Source organism: Macrotis lagotis, chromosome X (genome assembly GCF_037893015.1).
Source record: "Macrotis lagotis isolate mMagLag1 chromosome X, bilby.v1.9.chrom.fasta, whole genome shotgun sequence".
NCBI lineage: Eukaryota > Metazoa > Chordata > Mammalia > Peramelemorphia > Peramelidae > Macrotis > Macrotis lagotis.
The window spans coordinates 621642824-621660465 of NC_133666.1; the positions used below are offsets into that span (position 1 = coordinate 621642824).

The following is a 17642-nucleotide window of genomic DNA, read 5'->3' on the forward strand; positions in this document are numbered from 1 at the left end:
TTCTTTCTTTTCAGGGAACTGAGTCTTTGTCTCTATAAGTAGTCTATCCCTCTATGTTAAGGGTATTGTGTAGTTAAAGTGTATAAAGTAGCCATGAATTTTATTAACAATGTGGTGTCCACAGGCAACCATACCAGCAAGGTGATATTATGCCTTGTCAGAGATGACAGTCTTGTCTGCTGATAGCTGAATATCACACCTTGTTTAGAAGAGAGAGGGAAAAGAACATCTTTCTTCCATGAGTATATGTGCGCACATCTGCTACAAAAGTTTTATTAAAGAGACAGTTTATGAGCATTTAGAAAGGGGCAGTAATGATTGCTAAACACAACCATGACTTCTACAAGAACAAGATATGCAAAACTAATCTCAATTTCCTTTTTGACAGATTCACTACATTGGCAATTCAGAGAGATTTTATAAAGAGAGTATATGAATTTTAGAAAATCATCTGACAAAGTCACTTAACATTGTGGAAAATATGGAGAGACGTAACTTAAATTCTAGTAAAAATTACATGAATTTGAAACTGACTAAATGACTACACCCAAATGGATCTTTATCAACCTGTACAGAGGTCTCCAGTAGAGGGCCAAATAATTTTGATTTTGGTCCTGTCCAAAGAATTTTTTTCATCCAAAGAATTCTTTTTAAATTTGTTGGTGACACAAAGATGGAAGGGAAATTTAACAATTTAGATAAGTTAAGAGATAAAAAGAATTTAACAATTAAAAAATTTGAACTACTTCTAAGTAAGTTTAATTTTATAGAGATCAAGTAAAATTTTATACCATGGTTCAAAGTCAACTGAACAAATGTAGGCTAGAAGATACATGCCTTAAAAGTGCATGTGACAAAAGTTCTGGAAGTTTTAGCCAACTGCAAACTCAGTATGAGTCAGCAATTTAATATGGAAGCTAAACAAGCTAATGCAATCTTAGGCTAGATTAATAAAGTCAGAGCATTCAGTAAAAAAGAAGTTGAAATTAAAGCTGTACTCTGCCTTAGTCAGACATCTGGAATACAGTTCTTGGACATAAATGTTGCATTTTATAAAGATTATTGATAAATTAGAGCTTATCCAGATAAGAGTGACCAGGATGAGGAGGGATAGAAGACTATATCTTGAGAGCATCATTGGAAGGAACTTAAGACAATTAACTTAGAAGGGGGAAAAAAGATGAGGACTCTAATAAATTATTTGAAGGATATTATGTAGAAGAGAGGGTTTTCTCAACTCAGTCTGAGAGGCAGAAATTGTTGTGAGGTATATTTTCACTTGATGTCAGAAAAAACTTTATCCATTAGACCTTCAAAAGTAGAACTGATTATCTATGGCTGTTCTGAGTTGCTGTTCACTATGGAGTTCCAAATGGCTATTAGTTGTTATTTGTGGGGGTTAAAGGAGGTTCCTATTTAGGTACAGATTGTTTCCAATTCTGAGATGCTATCTTTTTTTGCAAAATGGTTAATTACCATGAAAAAAATGTTCATTTCAAGCTAAAATATATAGAACATTGTCCTGAAAATACATATCTGACAGTTTCTCTTGATGCTACCTAAGATTTTCAATCAACAGACTTTCAGAATAGATGCTAAAATAAAGAATTAATATTTTCTATTTTAAGTTGGAAGGGAGAACTTGTGAGTAATATTAATTTGTGAAGGAAAAGGACCATTAAGGGATCCTGAGGAAAAAATAATTTCTTAATGGAATACAAGTGATTCTTATTTCAATTCATTCCTTATCAAAAACTTGATGTCAGAGTTGATGGGCAAAATGGTAAAAGATGCACAGAACCCCTTCTTCCTGCATAGAGATGGGAGATGAATACCAGATCCTGATTTTTTAAAATAACATTTGATAACTGAGGTAGAAAATGAAATAGATGTGTTGAATCAGAGAATCAAGAAAGAAAATTATTTTTATTTATAATGTGATGATAAGAACAGCTCTTCTATAATACTTTGATAACTGTAGTTTCCCATTTATTTGTCTGCTATATTATTTATGTACCTTAGGAAGAGACTGTCAGAGAGTAAATTGGCAATGAACTTGATCCACAGTGGGCCAAAGAAAAGAGGATGGTTATATTTCTTTAATGTTTTAATTTATAAAAATTCTGCTTTTTCCTTTCAACAAGTTAGTGATGATTACAAAAAAATTAGAGATATACCAGTCTCTGAAGTAAAAGAGGAAAAAAAAGAAATAATAAACTAATCTGGGACCAAAAAGATCTGGGGGTATCAAAATTCCTGCAAGTAGGGCCCCTGATCTATTTTCAAGGTATTATGAAGAAAAAGTGGCAGGATGTTTCAGAACCTGTTCCTTGGATATCCATATTCCCACCTTTCTTCTTGTATAGCAATCCTACAAGAGGATACTGCCAGCATGTAAGTCTTATCAGTAACAAATAAAAATGAGTATGGGGCTGAGCACCAGATCTGAGCCATTTCAGTTTAGAAGACAGTAGATATGCTTAGAACAATGATGACTATTGAACTCTCCTGGATCCAGTGAAGAGTTTTATGTTCACTAATTGTTTGATTACACCTCCTAATGCTTCCCTGGAATCTTCCTGGTACTATCTTGAACTTCATATAATGATTCTTTTCCCTTGCCCTGATGATGACTTCCAAGTCACCAAGTCCAGTCTGCCTAATCACTATTGTCATCTTGTCTTGTGTTAAATTGCCTATAATCTGTCTGAAATTTTGTAGCCCTCAGTAGGTACCACAAACAGCTAGTCCATATCCAGCAGTGGGATTACACTGGCTCATGTCTAGGACATAATAGATTCTTGGTTAGCTCTGGCTTTTACCTCCTACTGAGAGGTTAGGGGGAATTAAGGAGCCAATTTCTGGGATGTAGGAGTTGATGAAACTTAGGGGGGTGGGGGGTGTCAGAGATCAAGGATTGAGGTTGTGGTTGTGGTCAGACCTGAATAATTTTCTCAGAGATGTTGGAGATGGTGAAACCATAGAGACGTACTCTCTCAGGAAAGATACTGGAGAGTATTCGACGGTCAAGTTGGAAGGCAATCTCCCCAACCAGACGCTCCCATGTCAGCTGTTTAGGGTCTGAGGAGAAGGAAGAGGCCATGTCAGAAGAGGAAGACTGCCAGAAGAGGAGGAGAGAAGCAGACAAAACAGGGGAAGAGTTGGGGGGGGGGATAAGGGAATAATGGTAGAGGATCAGTGATTAATAGGGAGAGAGAGAGGTGAAAAGTTTAATAAAGTGAAAAAGTAGTGTCTCTGAAGGCACTGGGGGAAAAGGAATGGTTCATGGTAAAAATATGAATTTCTATATGAAAGTGAGAAGAAAAGAAGGAGGAAGAAGAGGAGGAGGAAGAGAAAATGAAAGAGAAGGAGAGGGGGGAGGAAGAGAGAGAGAGAGAGAGAGAGAGAGAGAGAGAGAGAGAGAGAGAGAGAGAGAGAGAGAGAGATTTGTTGAGAATTTATATCATGTGCATCTTGGAAATGATCTGGGAAGAAGGCCAGGGTGGGGGTAATAGTGTAACACTGACCTCTGGTAGTGTCGTTGAATTTACTGCTATTCTGGTGGGCCATCTTCCTCTCCATCTCCTGAAGGTTCTTGTTTGAAGGTTCTGAGGGATGGACCCCTTGGGTATTATTGGTAGATGAAAAGGAGGCTAAGAAATGTGTAGCAGGGATGGGAAGTGGAGGAGAAGGGGAAGTGCTTGTTGTGAGGGTAGTATGTCCAATGGAAGATTGTGGATTATTGTGCTGGGTGGTATTAAATGTCTCTTGGTGAATAGTTGCATTGATAGTGGAAAGTGAGTGTGTGTGTACACCTGGGTGAAGAGAGTTGGTAGCTATTACAGGTTGCATACAAGAGTTAGAAACAGTAGCTTGAAGGGTAGATGTTTGAGGAACACTGGTTAAAATTGAAGGCACAACTGGAATAGAGGTTTTGACCTGTGCCAAAGTTTCTGGCATTCCACAGAAGGTTGTGAGGGGGGTTCTAACAATTATAGTACCAAGGGGAGTAGAAGTTTGCATTGGGTGGTCCACAAAGGGCATGTTGGAAGACTCCTCATCTGAAGATTGTTCCCAGTCCATTGTTATTTTGTTACCATCAGTGGAAATTATGACTGGTAAGCACAGAGAAGGTAGAGAAAAGCAGAATAATGAAGTAAGGTGGGATTTAGAGATGTGTCAGAATAATGATAATGATTAGGGTAAGGAATAAGGTCAGAATTAGTGGTGGGATCAGAAAACAGAGTATGTTACTTCAGTGCTAAAGCAATCCATTCCCATGACTTCTTGTCTCCCAACTCCTGCCCTCCCTTCCCTGGCACCTCCCCTGCCTTACCTCTGTTACCTTTGGAGATCCTGGTAGAGGAAGCAGGAATGTTGGCTGAGGTTGCAGGGCTAGAGGATCTTTGACATGATGCATCCAAAGGGGATTGAGGTCGACTGCAGTCAGTTAGTAGCTTGTTGTTTACCATAGAGGAGGGCAACAAATTGCCTGGAGGACTACTTAGAGAGCCTGTTAATGCACTTGACATGGAAGTGATTGGAGGGGCCGTCATGGGAGTACTGGGAGAGGTTGGCAGTAAGAAGGACAGTTTCCTGGTGGGAGGGATGGTCTTTGAAGCTGGTATTGAGCATGTTTGAGGACTGCTTACAGACAAGGCTGGGGAACTGGGCCTAGTAAGAGGGTTGTTTGTGGGGTCAGTCAAAGGACGAACTGTTAGTGGGCTGGTACTACAGCCAGATAGAGGCCCTGTCTCTATGCTGTCAAAAGTAGAGGCCTGCATGGGGGCAGTTTCAGAACCCATTGCTGGGTAGCTAGAAGGGGCAGCCATGTAACTAGGCAAAGGATTGACCAGTGTGCCATTTGGAGATGTAGCTTTGGGACTAGTCAATTGATTATTCAGGTTGCCAGTTAAGAAGGTTAACAGTGGATAGTTTGTAAGAACAGTCACAGAACCAGGTATTGTACTATTTAGGGGATAAGGCAAAGGACCAGTCAAAGGGCTGGGCGTAGGACTGGTAGAAGGGCTGTTCAAAAGGTTGGGTTGTGGGTTACTCAGAATTCCAGCCAATGAGGATAGGATGCCTAAATCGCCCAAATCAGGACCATTTGTTGATACTTGGGCTGAAGGTGAATTGACACCTGAGGAGAAACAAAAAAGAAGCTAGTGACTAGAACTCAAGATTCCTGGGCAGGGGTTGGGATCTGATGAAATTCCAAAGGTTGCCTCCTTTTTAATCTAGAGTGACTTCTTCCTACTACCTATGGTGAGATTAGCCAAACTTTATCCTCAGTCCTTGAATACCTCAACTATATTCTTTTTTGAAAAATAAAATTTGTTATGCATCATCGGTATATGGGCAAAGTAGATAGAGTGTAAGATCTGGAGTCAGGAAGACTTCCTGAATTCAAATGTGGTCTCTACACTTACTAGCTATGTGACCCTAGTCATTTAACCCTTTTGGTCTCAGTTTCCTCATCTGTAAAATGAGCTGGAGAAGGAAATGGCAAACTACTTCACTATCTTTGCCAAATTACCCCTAAATAGTGGCACAAAGTATTAGACACATCTGAACAATAACATGGCTATTATTTTTTGTACATAAAAAATACTAAAATTAGAGGAGCAGAGTGGTATAATCAAGTTCTGGACTGGGTTCAGATCTTTGCTATTATGTGACTTTGGACAAGTGACTTAATTTTGCAAAGGTTTCAGATTCCTAAATCTACAATGTTATGAATCTAAATGAAACAATGTTTTTTGAACTCAAGTGAATGGAATGAAGAAGTTACAAGTATAAACAATATATAAAGTATTCAAATAGCTTGTCACCATTGCACATGAGATTGTTAGTGGAATAATCTTTTGATATTCTAATACATTCTTTTTTCCTATAGAGTACTTTACTATTTCATGATTCATAGTATCACCCTATGGTTTTGACTCTGCTTGGAAGGTGAACATTTTTTGAAGATTTCAAAAAAGCAATACTTTCCCATAGTATTATACACCAGGGGGAGTGACCTCAGAATTAATGTAATTCTATTTAGTACATGATTCCCCCAACTTTGTAGCCAAAAGTGTGCCATCACTTCAGTATGATTATGAGTCTCCTCTCAGCAACTACTGAATTGAAACCTGATGGCCACTTTGAGCTCCTCTTGCCTTGGATTATTGAGTCTGGTGGCTGCCAAACTAAGCAGGGTCTTGACTCTTAGGGTTTTGAAATCCTAGACTCCCAACTGGCTACTCTTTTACCTTCTGAAAATAACAAAGTTGTAGTCTCCAACTTCCTTAATCTAAAATGAACAGATGACAACACAGTGGCCCACATTCAGAGTCACATTTTAGTGAGAGAATCAAAGACTTCTCCTTTTATGACAATGGACACCATCACTCTGATAGAAGTCAAATGAAGAGATTCAATCGAGAGGAGAGAGTAGCTGAGGCACTGTTCATCGGGGTGTCTTTTTTTTCTGGGTGTCTTTTTGAAGGTACCTCCTCATCCTGAGGTTAACAGTCTAGAATAAATCATAAAATTCTACAAAGTCTCTCTAAGTCATTTCTGTTGTTGCTGGTTGGGTTTATTTAGTGAAGAATTCACAGAACCAGCTGATAAAGGAATGCAAGGGTGAAAAAAAAGAAAAATATATTAAAAGTAACAACAAACAATAAACAAATGATACAGAAAGCTAGTCAGTTTAGCATCTTATTGAGGGTTAAAAATTCTTTAAGAGATATGGCTTTGGGGAGGCTAGGTGGTGCAGTGAATAGAGCACCGGCCCTGGAGTCAGGAGTACCTGAGTTCAAATCTGACCTCAGACACTTAATAATTACCTAGCTGTATGGCCTTGGGCAAACCACTTAACCCCATTTGCCTTGCAAAAAATTAAAAAAGAGATATGGCCTTGTAGAGAAGACTTCACAGAAGTATAGAGGGCAGCCTGCTTCCCAGTCTGAATCATGTAGAGAGAAAAGGGAAGACCAGAGGGTCCAATCCTTTTTATATACACTTTTGTGATGGAAGGAATGGGGGTAACGTTTAAGGAGTGGTTAGTACCTGGGGTAGGAGTGGTTAATACCTGATATGAGGTAGAGTCTATAGCAAACTCCAAGAACTGTGCTTAATTAACACTTGGTATAAGGGAACATCTACTGCCCTGCCCCCCCCCCCCCAAGGGTGAAGGTACATGCTCAACTACTGTTAAATCCACAGTGGTTTGGGATTAAAGAACTAGGGATATATAGGATGTGCCTGATGCCAGGCTTACTGCTAAATGGGGTTTACTAAAACCAGTACAGAAGGGAGAAACACTTTAAATTTGGAAAAAATTACAAGATTTGTTTACAATACAAAAAGATTACAATCTTTCTCTGTGCTCAGAGTTCTCCTGCTACACTATCACATGTTATCATGGATCTTCCTAATGAATATTTCCTTACCTCTTAAAATAGGGCACTGTGTCAGTGGCATTCATAAGAACTTAGCTTAGTAGCAGGTCCTTGTGATACTCTTCCCCAGTATGAAAAACCTGCCATTTTTGGCAAACTGAAATATGTGTTTTGAATGCATATCCATACTTCCAATCCAAACAGTTCTCTGGGGTGTGAGCCACAAATATTGCCTTTTACTTACTTCCCCAGTACTGTTCAGGAAAGAATCTCAAAAACAAATAATGTGGTATAATTTTATACAGTCTCATCCCACATGTGCTAGTGAGATCAAAAATTATTTTTGTTTTAGGAAAACTGAGTCCCTGTAGCTCTCCCACACCTAGTTGAAGTCAACTGGGAGTCACTTTCTCATCTTCAGTTGAGAAACCAACTGTCCTGGGTAAAAACTCTTCCTTGTTTCCCTCAGTGTATATGGCTATCCAATGGAGTCTAGACAAAGTTTTCTAAGTGTCCCTCTTTCTACAAAAAATAGATCATTCCTCTGAAATTCTCTGTATCCTAGCCAATTCCCTTAAAGACATCCAGGAAAATTTCAATGAGATCCAAGAGTTAAGACCACTATTTTTTTTTGTTTTTTTTTGCAAGGCAATAGGCTTAATTGACTTGCCCAAGGCCACACAGTCTAAGGCTGGATTTGAACTCAAGTACTGCTGACTCCAGGGCTGATGCTCTATCCACTGCACCACCTAGCTGCCCAGCACTATTGTTCTATATGAAATCAAGAGGGATGGGATTTCAGAGAAACCTAGAAAGACTCGCATGAATTGATGCTGAGTGAAGTGAGCGGAACCAAAAGAACATTGTATACTTTGACAGCAACATGGGGTCAAGATCAACCATGATGGACTTTTCATTTCAGCAGCACAGTGGTCAGAGACAAGTTTAAAAGACTTGTGATGGAAAATCCATCCATATCAGAGAAGTAACTATGGAGTTTAAATGAAGACTAATGCTTATTATCTACAATTGTTAAAAGTTGTCTTATGTATTATGTCTCTTTTACCCACCTCCTCTCTAATGCTTTCCCTCATTTGTATCTAATTCTTCTCTCATATGTTCAATGATCTATATTTATCATGGTGATAGAGTATAAAATTGCTCTCTGTTAGGGGGAGGAAAGGGAGGGAAAAAATTGTAAAACTCAAAATCTTGGAAAAAAATGATTGGTCAAAAACTACTATTGCATTCAGTTGGAAAAATTAATTTTTTAAAAAAATGAGTAGACAAAAAAAGAGAAAATAATAAATTCAACAAGGAAACAAGTGGGACTAGGGAGAGGAGAAAAAAGTAGTAAGAGGGAGGTTATATAGTAACACCATAATAGTTAGGAATCTTAGTGTGTTCCCTATCAGAAAAATTTAACAAAAGGATAAATAAGAAAAGAAAATATGGTCCAGAATAAAATTTTAGAAAGACTGTATATATTAGAGTTCTCTGGTGATTAATGAAAGAAAAAGAAATGAGTATACATATAACTCAGTTGTGTATTAACATTTTTATAAAAATTGACCATGTATTGAAGTATAACTATCTCACAGACAAATGCAGAAAAGCAGAAATATTAAACACAATTCTTTACTGATCATAATGAAATAAACATTATAATAATTTAAAGGCCTTTGAAGGGGAGTAAAAGCTAGACACTAAACAATGCAATTCTAAAGAATTGGCGAACCAAAGGATGAATCAAAGAAATAGAGAATTTCATCAAAGAAAATTACAATGAGACAACATACTAATTCTTTGGCAGGTAAGTGGCACAGTATATAGAGTGCCAGACCTGGAGTCAGGAAGACTCATCTTCCTTAGTTCAAATCTGACTTCAAAGACATTTATTAGCTTCTGCTCTGAGCAAGTCACTTAACCTGGTTTTCCTCAGTTTCCTTGTCTGTAAAATAAACTGGAAAAGGAAATAGCCACTCCAATATCTTTGCCAAGAAAAACTCACATGGAATCGTGAAGAGTTGGACATGACTGAAAGGAATGAACAACAATGACACCAAATCTAAAACTTTAAGGATATAGCCAAAGCAAATTTTAGAGGAAAATTTATCCCTCTAAAGATTTTATTGTTAAAAGATAAAAAGCACAGATCAATGAATTGGACATGTAAAATCTAGAAAACAACAAATAAAAAATCCATAACTAAGTATCAAAATAGAAATCCTGGACTTTGGGTCAAGATGGCAGAGAGAAGCCAGACACTGTACTAAGGTCTCCTGGCTTTCCCTCAGAAATAATATGAAAGAAACCTCTTAGAAATTTGATTGACAAAACCCAGAAAAAGCTAAGAGAAGGATATCTCTCAACAAGGTTTGTCTCAGGGGAGCATGGGCCAGCTGGGGCAGAGAGCAGAAAGCCAGCCAGGAGTGACAGGGTAAAACCAGCCATGGAGGCTTTGGCTGTGGGAGCGGTGGTCTGGGGAGCTCCAGCAGGGCTGGAGGGCAGTAGAGTACAGCTGAACATTGATCTGCTTGGCTCGGTACCATGAGCCCCATACTTTCAGCAGAGTCCTCTTCCCAGAACAAACACAGTAACAGCCCCCCTCCTCCTAACCCCCAAGATCAGGCTTGGACAGCAGAGCTCCTCAGTAGGATATCCAGCCCCAGGGCCTAGCCCACAATGTTCAAGGATAACCAGTATCCAGCTGCAACCCCCCCCCCCCAACCCTTTCAGGACTAGAGAATGGGCTTTAAATCAAGGTCACAGACACTACAGAGAAAGTAATCAGCACCTCCTACTGGCCGGCCCATTTGGAGTTACTAAACCCAGTGAGCAAAGCTTCTAGAATTTTCAACTCCAAAGGTCTGTGAATCAGCCCCTCCCACAAGATCTTAGGAAAATGAAGAAAGGCCATTGAGAAGGGGTGCCCATTGAAAAGGGGTGCCCATTGAAAGCTACTTTTAAGGCAAGGATCCTAACCCAGAGAGATCTAGAACTTCTGAGGAGAATATGAATTGGTCTCCAGCCCAGGAAAGAGTTCCTAGAAGAAATCAGGAAGGAGTTTAAAAATCAATTGGAAAAATTGGGAAAAGAAACTCAAAAGAAAATTAATATCTTGCAAGAGAAAATTAAGATCTCACAGCAAGAAAATACATCCTTGAAAAATACAATTGGACAAATACAAAATAAAATAATTCTCTCAAAATCTCAATTGGACAAATGCAAAAAAAATCTCTTAAAACCTCAATTGGGCAAATGGAAAACTCCTTCAAAAACAGAATTGGCCAATTGGAAAAGGAGTTGAAAAAGGTAAATGAAGAAGCCTTGAAAAACACAATTGGACAAATACAAAATAAAATAATTCTCTCAAAATCTCAATTGGACAAATGCAAAAAAAAAATCTCTTAAAACCTCAATTGGGCAAATGGAAAACTCCTTCAAAAACAGAATTGGCCAATTGGAAAAGGAGTTGAAAAAGGTAAATGAAGAAAATTCTTCTCTACAAAAAAAAGATTGGAATGTGTGTAAACTAATGATTTCATGAGACAACAAGAATCTATTAAACAAAACCAAAAAATTGAAAAAATAGAGGAAAACCTCATCGACAAAACCACTGACCTCCAGAATAAATCCAAGAGAGACAACTTAAGAATCATTGGACTTCCTGAAAACATTGAAGAGGAAAAAGAGCCTGGACTCAATATTACAGGATTTACTGATGGAAAACTGCCCTGATATCATGGACTAGAGGGCAAAACACTTATTTAAAGAATACATCAATCCCTTCTGGAAAGGGATCTCAAAATGAAAACACCAAGGAATATTGTGGCCAGATTTCAGAACCAAGAGATAAAAGAGAAAATCCTGTAAGCAACCAGAAGGAAACAATTTAAATACCAAGGAGCCACAGTAAGGATTATACAAGACCTGGCTGCATCAACATTAAGGAATCAAAGAGCCTGGAATTCGATATTCTGAAGAGCAAGGGAGCTTGGAATGCAGTCAAGAATTCACTGGCTGGCAAAACTGTGCCTTCTCTTCCAGGGGAAAAGATGGAAATTAAATGAAAGCTGGAGACTTCCAACTTTTCCTGATGAAAAGTACAGAGCTAAATAGAAAATTTTGAACTTCAAAAAAGAGACTCAAGAGACACATGAAAAGGTTAAAAAAAAGGTAAAGGAAAAAAACTGCTATAACATGAAGCTGGCTATATCCCCACCAGGAAGAAAGATTCTCATGACTCTCAAGAATTGTAACTTTATTAGACAGAATACATTTAGCCAGAAGTAATGGACACACATGACTTATCCATGACTCTGATATGTATCAAAGACAATGAAGCAATTTCAATATTAATATGTATGCACCAAGTGGTATAGCATCCAAATTCTTGAGAAGTTGAATGAGTTACAAGGAAGACATGTACAGCAAAACTCTACTGGTAGGAGACCTCTATCTCCTGCTCTCAGATTTAGATAAATCTAACCATAAAACAAACAAGAAGGAAGTTAAGGAGGTAAAAATAGAATGTTAGAAAACCTATACATGATAGACTTTTGGAGAAAGTTGAATGGGGATAGAAAGGAATATATTTTCTTTTCCTGCAGTACATGGCACTTACACAGAAATTGACCATGTACTAGGGCATAAAACTTAATAATCAAATACAGAAAGACAGAAATAGTGAATACATCCTTGTCAGATCATAATGCAATAAAAATTACATGCAATAATGGGTCAGGGAGAGATATGCCTAATTGGAAACTAAATAACCTCATTTTAAAGAATGAGTGGATCAAATAACAAATTATAGAAAGAATTAATGATTTCATTCTAGATAAGGGCAATAATGAGACAACATACTAAAATTAATGGGATACAGTCAAGTCAATTGTCAGGGGATATATTATATCTTTAAATGTTTACATGAATAAATTGGAGAAAGAGGAAATCAATGAACTAAACATTCAACTAAAGAAAATTAGAGAAAGAACAAATTAAAAACTCCCAACTAAATACCAAATTAGAAATTCTAAAAATTAAAGGAGAAATTAATAAAATTGAAAGCAAGAAAATTATTGAACTAATAAAACCAAGAGTTGGTTTTATAAAAAAATCAATTAAATTGATAAACCTCTGGTTAATTTGATTAAAAAAAGTAAAAAACCAAATTGCTAGTATCATAAATGAAAAAAAGGTGAACTCACTACCAATGAGGAGTAAATTAAAGTAACAATTTGGAATTATTTTGCCCAACTGTATGCCAAAAAATTTGAAAATCTAAGTGAAATGGATGAATATTTACTGGGTCTATACCCTAAAGAGATCAAGAAAAAAGGTAAAAACATCACTTGTGCAAAAACATTCATAGCATCCCTGTTTGTGATGGCAAAGAATTGGAAATTGAGTGAATGTCCATCAATTGGGGAACAGCTGAACAAACTGTGGTATATGTATGCCATGGAACACTATTGTACTATTAAAAACCAGGAAGAATGGAAATTCAGAGAAGCCTGGAGGGATTTGCTTGAACTGATGCTGAATGAGATGAGCAGAACCAGTAGAAAATTGTACACCCTAACAACAACATAGAGTTGATGATCAATCTTGATGGACTTACTCATTTCATCAGTGCCATAATGAGGGACAATTTTGGGGTATTTGCAATGGACAATACCATCTCTATCCAAAGAGGGAATTGTGGAGTTTGAACAAAGACCAAAGACTATTACCTTTAATTTAAAAAAAAAAGGTATCTTCTTATGTAATTTTGCTATCTCTTACATTTTATTTTTTCCTTAAGGATATGATTTCTCTCTCAACATATTCAACTTAGATCAATGGAAACTAAATAACATGGAATAGTATGGAAAACACTGTAAAGACTAACAGACTGCCCTCTGTGAGGGGGGTAGGGGGAGGGAATTGAGATTGGGGGAAAATTGGAAAATTGAATAAAACAAAAAACAAAATAAAAATCCTGAAAAATTGAGGGATTAACAAAATTGTAAGGAAAAGTCATTGATTTGTTAATAATACTATGTGTTGCTGGGGGAAAATATAGACAGTTAAAGGTTCAGGTGGAACATGAAAGAATTCATGTAAAGACCAACTCTAACCCAGAAGGACTTTCAGGGACAAAATAGTTTATTTAAGTATTGCTGTGGTTGGCTGAAACTAAAGGAAATAAAGTGTGAAGGGAGTTGAAAGCCATGATTCCCCTTAGGACAATTAGTAGCAGTAGTAGCTTCATCAGTTTTTTCCAAATATAATCTTTTAAAAAAATTTTATTTATTTATTTTGAATTTTACAATTTCTCCCCCCCAATTTCTCCCCCCCCCAATCTCGCTCCCCCCCCCCCCAGTCTGCTAGTCTCTCCATTGTTTCCATGGTATACATTGATCTAAGTTGAATGTGATGAAAGAGAAATCATATCCCTAAGCTAACAGTTTTTAACCTGCAGTCCGTTAACTTCTTTTGAAAAATATTTTGATAACTATTTCTAATATAATTACTTCCTTTGAAACTCTAGGTATTTTATTTTATTCACTTAAAAAGATTACAGACCCTTTGGGGAAGGGGCCCATAGACTCTATCAGATTGCCAAAGGTTAAGAACTTCTGATTAATGGGTTTGAAATTTTGTAGCAAGGTCTCTTGAAAAGCTCAACACTCTGTAGTTGCATAATAAAGATAAGCCTGATACCTGATAACACTTTGTTTAAATCAGATTCCAGTAGAAGGGAAGGCTCGCAGCAGGTCCTCACAATACAAATTGATGTCACAGGAGCTGCCCATCATTCCACTGAAATATGGAAGTGAAGTCAGAGTTTGGTCTTGACAAAAAAAAGTCTCAACTGATAAAAATGAAAAAAGATGCAGAAATGAGGAGTGCCTTTTTAGGAATTTTTGTATAGCCAGTGCAAAGACATGGTGATAGACTGCATGAGAAATAGCAAGACCAGTTTAGAAGTTTTGTGATGCTTTACTCACCTTTTATATGGAGAAAGAGGGAAGTGAGAATGATTGTATTGCCCATTCATTTTTCTATAGCAGTTATCTTTCCATTCTGCCTTAATTAAATACTTTACTGCTGAAAAAAAGGGCCTGGATAGCACATTTCAATCAATTATAAAGAAAAACTATCCAAATATTTTAGTCAATGAGCAAAATAGAAATTGAAAAAATCCACTGATCATCTCCTGACACACCAAAATGAAAACTGTCCTGAATATTATAGTCAAAATCTAGAATTCACGGATCAAGGAAAAAATACTTCAAGAAGTCAAAATGAAAGAATTTAAGTACAATGAAGCCATAAGTTATCTGAAAAAATAACTAAGGAAGGAATTCCACTGAATTCCTTCTATGATACAAATGTGGTTTTGATTCTTAAAAATAAATAGAAAAAGAGAACTACAGACCAATTTCACTAATATGAGAAAAGTTTTACTAAAATATTAGTAAAGATATTACAGAAATATATCGCAAAGATTATATTCATGAGGAATAAGGCTAATAACTTCTTGATTTGCCTTAATGATTACTTCATCTTTCAAAATGGAGAGAAATTGTTCAAGCTGTGGACAAGTCTAACCATTCTAGAAAGCAATTTGGAACTATTCTAAAGGGTTATTAACCCGTGCATATGCATATGCATATGCATACACACACACACACACACACACACACACCCTTTGGCCCAGCAATATCACTACAAGAATTATACCTTAAAGAAATCAAAGAAAGAGGAAAAGGGCCTATATTTACAAAAATATATAGTTTAACAGTAATAATATAAAGATGATCAACTTTAACAGACTTGGCAAATCTGATCAACACAATGACCATTTACAATTTCAGAGGATTCATGATGATATAATATCTGGAAAGAGAACCAAGATTCAAAGTGTAATATTTTCCTCTATTTCTTGCCCTTTTTTTTTGAACATGGCTAATGCAAAATATTTGTAGTGGGTTTTTATTTATTTATTTATTTTGCCTTTGCAATGGATAGAATAAGGAGAGATAGGAGAGATAGAAGTTGGAACTAAAAATGGAATAAAATTGAATCAAAAATAAAAAAAGATAAAGGCTTGCAATCAAGAATGATTTGCTCAACAAATAATTATGTATAATCCTTAGGGGAGAAATGGATTTTCAATGAAATAGAGGTGGTTGAAAACATCTCTGATGAAAAGACCAGAGTTGAATAGAATATCTGAAATATTAACTGAAGCATCAAAATAAGTCTAAATAAGGTAAATTCAGCAAAACAACTGGGAGAGTCTATATGATGGGGAAGTGTCTATAGTTTAATGAGTAGTAGAAAGTGTACCCTCAGACCCTGATTTTAACATTCATACACTAACAGACGAAACAGTTTTGATTTTATTCTTTTTTGAGCATCTTAAGTGAAGAAAGAAAATGAAGGGAAAATCAATACCATAGGGAAGAAATACTCTTTCACACAATTTGTTTCAATGAGAAAAAGATCAAGAAAGAAAAAGAAGAAAGTTTGTGGAATCTGATTTTCATCTGATATGGACAAAGGAGAGGTTAACACCACCCCTCCCTTTCAACACACACAATGAGTCCAGTGTAGAAACATAATAAACTCAATAATGAAACAGATGAGATTGAAAAGGAGGAAGAGAAACTTAAGAGGAAAAGAAAGAACAAAAGAGGGATTGGTTAATAAATAAAACTTATTAAACTTTGGATGTGAAACAACATTTTGAAGAGGGATTAAAAGAAAAAGTCTATAAATGTGATTAGGGGACAAAGAGAAAAGAAGGGCAGTTGAGTCACAAGCAGGTAACTTTAGTATTGAAAATATGCTTTCTCTTTCATTGTCTTCTTTTTTTTGTAAAGATTGCAATAGGGAAAGTACAAGTGAGGAAAAAAAGTAAGATAATGGAATGGAGGAAAATACACAATTAACAATCATTACCATCAACACGAATGAGATGAATTCATCTATAAAACTGAACAGCAGAATGAATTAGAAAATTTGAACAATTATTAACAAAAAGTTGAAATAAGCACTTTGAGCAGAATTTATTATACTTGGGGTAATCTAAAAAATGTGGAAGCAGTAATCATGATCTCAGGGAAGGCAAAAATAGAAATGATTAAGAGAAATAAACAGGGAAACCACATTATGCTAAAAGGCAAAGTAGACAATTAACATCAATTCTTAATACACAGACATCCAATGACAGTGTCTAAAAACTTAAAGGAAAAGTTAATTGGTTTACATGGAGAAATAGTAACTGTGATATACCTCTTTTAGTTTAGACAAAATAAAATAAAAAAGAAGAAAGATGTTGAGAACTTGAATAGAATTCTAGAAAAGTTAGACATTACAGATCTCTGATGATTATTATGGTAATATAAAGAAATATGCAAATTTCTTAACTGTACTTAGCATATTTACAAAAATTGACCCTATCTTAGGACATTAAAAACCTCACAAAGAACTGCAGAAATATTAAATATATCATTTAACTATGACAATGTAATAAAATTTGCATTCACTTTAATGGCACATAAAGAAAGAATTAGGAACTAGAGACTAACATAATTATAAGAATAGTGACTCAAAGAGCAAATAGAAACAATAGGTAATTTCACCTAAGAAAATGATAACAATGAGACAACACAACAAAACTTTAGGGATATAGCAAAAGCAATCCTCAGTGGAAGTTTTATTATTCTTTTTTTCTTTTTTGCAAGGTGATGGGGTTAAGTGACTTGCCCAAGGTCACACAGCAAGGTAATTATAAAGTGTCGGAGGTCAGATCCAGGGCTGATGTTCTACTCATTGTGCCATCTAGCTGTCCCAAATTTTATGTCTTTTTTTTATGGTTTTTTTTTTGCAAGGCAATAGGGTTAAGTGGCTTGCCCAAGGCCATACAGCTAGGTAATTATTAAGTGCCTGAGGCCGGATTTGAGCCCAGGTACTCCTGACTCCACGGCTGGTGCTTTACCTACTGCACTACCTAGCCGCCCAAATTTTATGTTTCTAAAGCTTTTTACCAACAAAGAAAAAACAATTGAGTAGGCATGCAACAACAACAACAACAAAAATACACAACAAAAGCCATAACTATGACAGTTTTAAAACAGAAATTGATATACTGTGTCATTCCCATCTCTACTTTCCAACTGAAAAAATAGAATTACCTTTGTAAACAAATATGCACAATCAAGCAAAAAAATTTTTTACATTGTTTATAAG

At 36.3% G+C, this 17642-nt stretch overlaps 1 protein-coding gene across 12 annotated transcripts in view; it reads right to left on the bottom strand.

Moving 5' to 3' along the window:
• Positions 1–17642, bottom strand: part of SPATC1 (spermatogenesis and centriole associated 1) — a 139255-nt gene that overhangs the window by 38820 nt on the left and 82793 nt on the right. For 3 of the 12 annotated variants that reach the window (XM_074203128.1, XM_074203125.1, XM_074203135.1), the window contains exons 3-6: positions 4337–5143; positions 4002–4115; positions 3528–3623; positions 2942–3081 (exon numbers count right to left, since the gene is read on the bottom strand). In XM_074203128.1, the coding sequence (XP_074059229.1) occupies positions 2942–3081; positions 3528–3623; positions 4002–4115; positions 4337–5143 (1157 nt within the window). Of the gene's footprint in view, positions 1–2941; positions 3082–3527; positions 3654–4001; positions 4116–4336; positions 5144–17642 lie in introns of all 12 variants that reach the window. The other 9 variants (XM_074203126.1, XM_074203127.1, XM_074203133.1 and 6 more) reach the window with 9 other exon arrangements.